This window comes from Leiobunum rupestre, chromosome 2 (assembly GCF_980474605.1).
Source record: "Leiobunum rupestre chromosome 2, qqLeiRupe1.1.hap1, whole genome shotgun sequence".
Taxonomy (NCBI): Eukaryota; Metazoa; Arthropoda; class Arachnida; order Opiliones; family Sclerosomatidae; genus Leiobunum; species Leiobunum rupestre.
The window spans coordinates 22,276,891-22,284,796 of NC_143385.1; the positions used below are offsets into that span (position 1 = coordinate 22,276,891).

Genomic DNA, 7,906 nt, shown 5'->3' on the forward strand with positions numbered 1-7,906 from the left:
GCTCAATTAAATTGGACAAGCTCAATTAAATTAAACCCGTTGTTATATCGCATTATTTACGCCATGACACCCTATATACCCAGATTCAAATTTGAAACAAAAACACTTAAGAGTGTATATATTAACTAACTTTCAAGAATGTTTTTTATATATATTTAAGACCCTGAATATACTATTTGAAAACCGTTTCTTTTAAGAGTGTTAATGCACTGTAACCCTTTTTGGAAAAGTTATTTATAAATATTTTAATTTTATTACAAATGTTACGCTAGTTGCTCTTTATTAATAGAGGATTACTGAACAATACCCGGAAAAACACGTGTTTTTCTTCTTCCTTTGTGAATTAGTTCCTCTTTTTCAAAACAAAAACAGCTGTTTGTAATATATTTTATAGCTCTAACGGCTTAAATGTTGGACGAATTGTTGTGTTCTATAACAATAGCATATTAATTAAAGTGAGTAAACAGCCTTTAAACCGCAAATGATATATTCGTAAGGGAACATTCGAATGTATAAAAACTTCGCTTCCGTGCTCGTAAAAATCATTTAGAAAATAAAATGCCGCCATATCGTTACAAATGTCTTTTGCTGTTGATTTTACTGTCTCTAGGCCAAGTGAATTTAGCAGATGAAGAAGGACACGAATATGACGAAGATCTGGAAGCCATATCGCAAGCCTATTGCGGTAAGATTCTTTTAAACTATTACTTTCCTGAAATTTCCGTAAATAAGTAGCAAATTAATGAAATTACCAATACCAAGTGGTTTGAAATCTTTCACCTTTACCTCAAATTTAATTAAATCACGGTTGGCATTTAACAATTTTGTTATCTGACTTCATTTTTGTTAACATATAGAGTTATTGATTTCAGTTTTTACCTCTCCGAGGGTACTTTGTACCCTGGAGGGGTATTACAATCACCGTGTCTGTCTGTGGGTCTGTCCGGGCTGCAAATTTTCGCATTTTCGGGGGAAAGCGTAATCACTGCGTACCCAGTTTCTTAGAGTCAGGGAAAAGGTTTTTCCAAAAGCGCCCTCTTTTTGTCATTAGGTGTAGTATAATTTTAATCGCCCGGGATTCGAACCCGAGCCCTCTTGAACGACAGGTGAGCGTTCTACCGTAGAACCACGGATATAGTTACGCTTCACTGAAAATTAAAAACTCTTCTTTGTTTTTAATAAAAGTGCGTAAAAATATTGTCAAAATATTTCTACTGTAAATTTCAACATCTGTTTTTCATAGTAGCTAAAGTATAAGTTAGCTTCATATTCTTCTCAAAGTTAAAATGCAATCTCTCTAAAAGGAGGTGGTTCTGAAGTTGTTTTAAAGTGAAATTATTTCCAAATCAACTTTTTATACCAAGTCCAAGAAATTGCACTTCTTCAATTGGAAATGCCTTTCTACTGATTTATTTCAAATTAAAATATGTTGTTAAGGACCAAAATTCTTCATAGTCAATTTTCTTAAGCTCCCACGCTTTGTTAAGTATCAGTAGTCAAAGTTGGACAAAACGTAGTACATATTGGTTGTAAATATTGGTTCGCGTTGCAGTCTGGGCGTCGTAGGTTCATATTTAAAATTCAAACTACGTTCCATATTTTTCATTTGTTTTAACTTATTGTTCGATGAATTGGCGTACGTGAAATTATTGGTCAATATGTTCCTTAAGTCAATATCAATTTGTCTGGTAATCGCCACCCGAGCATTGAAACGAAACCAATCGAGCGACTCGTAATTTTTATTCACTGAATGAGGATTTTTCAAACGAGTGCTAGAAATATCGCTTTTTGAAAATAATGCTTTATAGCGAAGCCTATCAAATGCGTATTTTAAACGATGAATATTATATCGAAGCGAAAGAAACGCGTTTTTGTTGACAAACAATGGTATTGTTTTAGAACAAGCTAAAAGAAATCAGCGATAGCGGCGAATAAAATCGGTTTGTTAGCTACTTTTTCTCAAACCGTAAACGACTAGACTCAGCTTTGCTCAGGTTATTTTCGTACTTTAGATATTTACTGGCGTTCTTTTTCAGAAGCGAGTGATAAATTGATTTCATTCGTATCTTGTATGAGCAGAAAACGAGGCACGGGCAAGGTAAGTACGCTTACTTAAAACAGACGTTACGGGATTTATCTTTTAAAAAGTGATCGGTGGAAATTTATATCTAAAAAAAAGTAGTAGATGCGTCTATATATTTGGATTTGTTTTGCGGAATGTTAAAAATTTGACCATCTATTTCGATTTGACATTTTTCTTATGTCTCAGAAAGTTTAATATTGGGCCTTTGTCTTTCAAGAAATAGTAATATAATCAAACTTAAGTTCTTTCACAACTTTACGTTATTTATGCTAAGAGTTCTTCAGACTAATTTTGCAAGTAAAACCAAATGCTTTTCCTATATTTATCTAAATTTCCATTTCATTTTTCTCAAAAATCTTAAGAAATAGATTCACAATAGATTCCAAAGCGATTTCTCACAAAACTTATTTTTAACTTCCCAAAGAGTTCTTAAGGTAGTATTTCCAAACGTTCAAAACTCCATAGACTACTACGAGCTCCCTTGGATTTTCTTAAGAGTTCTTGAGACATTTTTTGTAAAGGCTTCACTTTTCCCATTCTATAAAACATACTGCGGTTAACGATAATAGTTCGTGTAGGTAGCTACTGGCCTCCGTGGCATGAAGTTCTTTCCACCACCCTCCAATGCAAATTACCCCGACTTAGGTTTTTGTGGTTTCTTGGGTGTAAGCTTAGCTGAATGTTAATATTTTATTATCTTTTAAAAATGAAAACTAAACTTGTTGTTGAACGAAAATAATTTTCATCCGATATTTGGTTAAAAAAAAATTTTCTTGCAATAAACATTCAATTGAAGAGAAAAGTTGCAATGGCAAATTCACAAATACAGAATTTGACAGGATAATTAAAACTGTCTCTTTCATAGGTTATCAGTTACGCTTATGCGCTTTAAAATAACACTATCCTAACCATGATTTAATACGAGCTCTTTTGATGCAGGGAGCTATAATACCATTAAACTGCAAAAATAGAATTGGATACCAAACGGATGATAAAGGACTGTGCAAAGCTCTGAACACACCAGATAAGAAGGTATCGTTTTAAAGATAGAACTCTCTGAAATCCTGAATGCTTAATGAAGAAAGTTACATTGTTAATAGTGTTTCAAATATATCATTGGCTATCTCCTTCAATTAGTTAAAGATGAGCTCCTGAAATTCCAATTTTAAAAGTCGAAATGATTATTTTATTATAATCATTTTGTACATCAATATCGCCATCGAAATTAGCCAAAGTACGGCCACATATCAGCTTTGGCTTTCTGCAGCATTCCAAGTAGAGCTATGAATTTCTGAATAGTGTACTTGGGATTTAACTGGAAAACGTGTAGTGTTGGTTTTGTCATATCTCGTCAAGTGACTGAGCCCTGAGAATGGCTCAGTGTGATTCTACATTCATTATCTTTATTTGTATTGGAAACCCCGTTCCGTAATTTAACAATGGCTGATTCTTCCGCATTACTTTTGATAATGCAAGATAAATTCCAATACAAATGTTTATAAAGTCAGCAAAAAACATAAGCCACCGACCATAAACGGCAAAATTGGGGAAATATTAGAAGCAGAGAGGCGTGGTCAATCACTTGGTTGAAAGAACGCGTGCTAAATATTCTCTGTAAACTTAAAAACATTCTTGTTTTTACAAGCTAACCATAAAAACCTTCTTCTTTCAAACTCTTCACAGAAAGAACTCCTCGAATGTGAGCTGAGCGACTATAAGACTCAAATAAAAGAATTTCCAGAAGAATTGAAAATCATTCGCTCAGCAGCAGAGGTAAGGTTAATTTGTCAAAATATAATTGGTTGAGTTTGTTCCCCTTATACCTTGGACGAAGATCTAGAAAATTAATTTTTAAACAGTGAACGAAGAATAAAATTTTAATACTGCGCGACATTAATCGTTCAAGTTCAAGGCAGTTAGAATAACTTTCAAGTGGAAAAATTAAGTAATAACTTACAATTGAGAAATTCTACATTAATAATATTTCGAAATATACAAAATAATTAAAAATAACTTTTACCAATTACCGAGCGAGTACATCAAACTATGATCAAAATCGATACGCCTTAAGTATTTTCTGGTAAAATAAAAAAACATAATAAAATTAGCAAACGTAGTTGAGACGATATGGCTTTCATGGCAATCAGAACGAATTTCAGTTATATTTTGGTGCTTACCTTTTTCGAGCCATTAGACTTTGAACTGAAAAAGAAATTTAAACTATTTTTTTTTTCAATTTCTCAATAACGTTTATTTGAGTTTCAAAATTTAATTTATTATTATCAACTATTTATTTTAAATCGATTATGTTTGTCTTTCAGGGTGTTTCTCTTAATAATGAGGGGTGGCGGAGTGGTTAGCACCTTGGAGCAACAAACACAAAACCCCACACAAGGAGAACGCAACCCGTCAATAGTCGTGGATTTTCTTGTGTACGTTTTTCATTGGCTAGACGCTTTAGCGCATGCTGCCGTCGGAAGGGGAAGATTCGAAAATTGTATTCCCCCCGTGCGTTAAGTGTTCAGCGTAAAGGCTCGTGACGCTCGTCCAATGAAATTCGTACACAACCCTTCGTTAGCGTGTTTAAAGGCTTGCTGCGTTCTCCTTGTGTTTGTTGCTCCTAGTTAGAACTTTCGCCTCGAAGCAAGAGGAGCCGGGTTCGATCCCAGCTTGTGGCACTGGGTGAAAACTCGGAACAACTCCTTCTGCGTTGAGTTTGCAAGTTCTCTCGCCATTGGCTTAAGGGGTTTTCCCCCGAGTTCTTAGGTTTCCCCTTCCATAAAAACTTGTCTAGGTTAACGGTAATAGTTAGTGTGGGGAGCTGTTGGCTCGATCTCGTGGCATGCAGGGCTTGCCACCACCTTCCTACGCATTGTTACCCGGCCACCTGAATTAAGGGCTTCAAAAGTCGCATGATGACTTAGGCCTAAGGTGGTGCCTTGGGTATTAGCCTAGCTGATTGTTATTAATATAATATCGTTCTGGCCATTTGCCCAAAAGAGCCCAAACGTTTCGAAATTTATCTATCTTTATAAATTCATGTTAATCATTTTAAAGTAATTGTATTTTAATTTATTTTTATTCAGGGTTGCCTGGAAAAGTTGAAGTCAGGTAAATGAAATCATCGCCTTTAATTAGCACTGTTAGCGATTTCAATAAAAAATCAACAATTAAATTTTAGCAAAGCTATAAAAATTCTAACAAAACAATTCTAGATAAATTCAACTTATAAAAAAAATTGCCCACGTATAGTTTTATTTTTTTATGAATGGAAAGTGTCAATTCACTCTCATTCTCTTCAAAAACTGGGGCTCATCAGAACTGCGCAGAAATTCTGGTTAATCTCGGAAACTTTCAATATTAGTAATATAATTAATAATATTGGAGGAAGCAGTTGCATATTATATTTATAATTTGTTATTCGTTTAAACAATTGCAAAGGTTATGTTCCAAACACTTATAAAGTACTTCCATGTAAATCTAATCATAGTTAGCTAGCTAAATGGTTATTTTTGTTTTCCTTATAGGAGATATGGCACTATGCATAAAATCCTTCATTAAGCAAATCTAGTATTGTATTAATGTCCTGTACTTCGAAACTAATTACTTCACTTATTGGCGAAGCCACAAGAGCATATTCCAATGAATTTTCAGAATATTTCTTAATAACAATGCTTTCAGTTTCAAAATAAAATTTGAGATCAACAAATCATTTCAGAGAACGTTTTACAAAACGTTGCGCACGGTTCCAATATTAATAACAAAAAAATTCTCAAAGTTTTTGTAAGAACAACTTGGTACTACAGTAACCTTTAAGTAAGCGCAACTTTATTCTAAACTAACGTAGCACGACTTCATCTAACCAGATATCACCATAATTTAGAAAATAAGCTATTTTCAATTTCCATTATTTTTATTTTTGAAGCCAAAGAGCAATTTTGATTTAAAATTATTAGGACAATTTAATTTACTTAAGCTCATTTTTAAATTTTCACGAAAAGGCCTTAAAGATATATGTTACTCAAATAAAATCACTAATAATCAGCTCTCCCCTCGAGACTTCCAAAACACACCATTAGAAGGCCCAATCTTAAGAAAGATTGTCAATTGCTGCGGTTTTTAACAGCGTTCTCAAGTTCAACAGCGACGGTCGTCCTTTTGCTGTAACCGACAAAACAATTTGAATTTTACTGTCCATTTTCTGAAGATTTAACGTCCTTTATTTTAAGCAGAAATCGTTTCTCCAACAGTCAACTAACCTTCTTAATATAATAATAATGCGATTGTTTTCATTGTCTCTATATCTAGGTTAACTGCAAGACGTTGAAGACAACCATTCATGCCGGCTTTAGTTTCATTTATTTTAAATATTGAATAAACGATATTGTTGAAAATCTTGTTAAACTAATAGAATAAGGGCTCTAAACCATGAATATAATTGAAAAAAATTAACTGGATTGTTTTAAATAAAAATAAAATAAAATGTAATTATCGAATCAGTTCCAACACTCTCGCTTCACATTTAGAATATTGTTCATGGTTTAAAACAATGCCGCAGTTTAATTCTTGTTTTTATATTAGCTTGGAAGCTTTCGTATTTTATTTAGAAATATATGCTTTGATAAATTTACTATTTCTTTCTTAAAAAAATTCCACTTTAAATTTTCAAAATGTGTCTTTTTACATAATTTGTCAGAAAATTCCATCCCCAATCAGATCGTTACTAACATATGCCGGTAGAGCTCTAAAACAATTAAGCACTTTCTACAGCATTTAACCGTACGTATATATTTTAATGGTGATCTTTCAAGAACCCTTTTGCATATATTATCCACTTTTGTTCGCATTATTCTATTTTTTAAGCAAGACCTTTTGTAATTTAAGATGTTTACATCTATTTGGATTTTATATTATTAAATTAAAAATCAAAATTGTATTATTAATCATTTCCAATTGAATATTTATTTATTTATTAATTTATACTTAAACGTCATTCAATCAAACCTACGTAACCGAAGTTTCGTTGTATTTAGTAAATGATTAATTTCATTTTATTTTTATAAAAATTAAAATGTTAAAATTAAATCAGTTTGTTGTCAACTTCGTCACCTGAGGACCAATAAAATCGATACCCCGACTCCGCAGCTAATTTCAGTTCTGAAACCCGAAAATGTTTAAAAAATCAGTGACCACGTTCCCCACCAAGGGAAGGACAAAAAACAGATGTCATATATTCTTCTCACGCAACGCCGCTTAACCTGTCAAACGTTTTGTGCCACTCTAAAAACAGTTCTTTTTGATTGAGCTCTACATTAAATCGAACTACGAAATTGGTTATTGATTACTTTTCCATCAAATTTATTTATTGTAATTTCAAATATTTTCTACTTTTGTCAGTTGCTGACATTTATAGACAAGAACAGGTAGAGCGTTCCCTGCTCGCACTGATTCTCTTCTGCGGTCAGCGTTCTTCTGGTATTTAGTTCCTCCAACGCCCAAAACTTTTCTACTTGCTCGTCCAATGTACAGACGTGGGCTTAGACTGCTTCAGGTGTTGCGTCAACGCAATCTGGTTCCAGCGGCCCTCCGATAGCCCAGCAAAAATGGTTTTGAATGCAATCGGTGAATCCTTTTGAGCACGGCGGTCCCCACTCTCAACCACATCGAAGTAAACGTCAGCTCCATGTAGGACGTCCACTGGGCTCGATATGAGGCCACGGTTTTGCTTTGAATGAGTAGTTTGGTAGGTCGCCAGTGACTGCGCTGAGTATTAGAGCTTCTACAGACAAGATGGTGTCCTTACCGGTTCTGACTTCCAGCCGC

The 7,906-nt window shown here is 33.8% G+C and overlaps 1 protein-coding gene across 1 annotated transcript; it reads left to right on the plus strand.

Moving 5' to 3' along the window:
- Nucleotides 1-520: 520 nt before the first annotated feature.
- LOC149956332 (uncharacterized) lies at nt 521-7,026 on the plus strand. The gene is made up of 6 exons (XM_090164707.1): nt 521-685; nt 2,037-2,098; nt 3,023-3,115; nt 3,767-3,856; nt 5,170-5,194; nt 6,392-7,026. The coding sequence occupies exons 1-6, from the start codon at nt 559-561 to the stop codon at nt 6,394-6,396; spliced, it is 402 nt and encodes a 133-aa protein (XP_090020833.1). The 5' UTR covers nt 521-558; the 3' UTR covers nt 6,397-7,026.
- Nucleotides 7,027-7,906: the final 880 nt, after the last annotated feature.

Coding starts and splice junctions, on each gene's coding strand:
- LOC149956332 (XM_090164707.1), top strand. CDS start 559: ATGCCGCCATATCGTTACAAATGTCTTTTGCTGTTGATTTTACTGTCT. Junction 2,099..3,022: donor GAAAACGAGGCACGGGCAAG/GTAAGTACGCTT, acceptor CTTTTGATGCAG/GGAGCTATAATACCATTAAA. Junction 3,857..5,169: donor TCATTCGCTCAGCAGCAGAG/GTAAGGTTAATT, acceptor ATTTTTATTCAG/GGTTGCCTGGAAAAGTTGAA.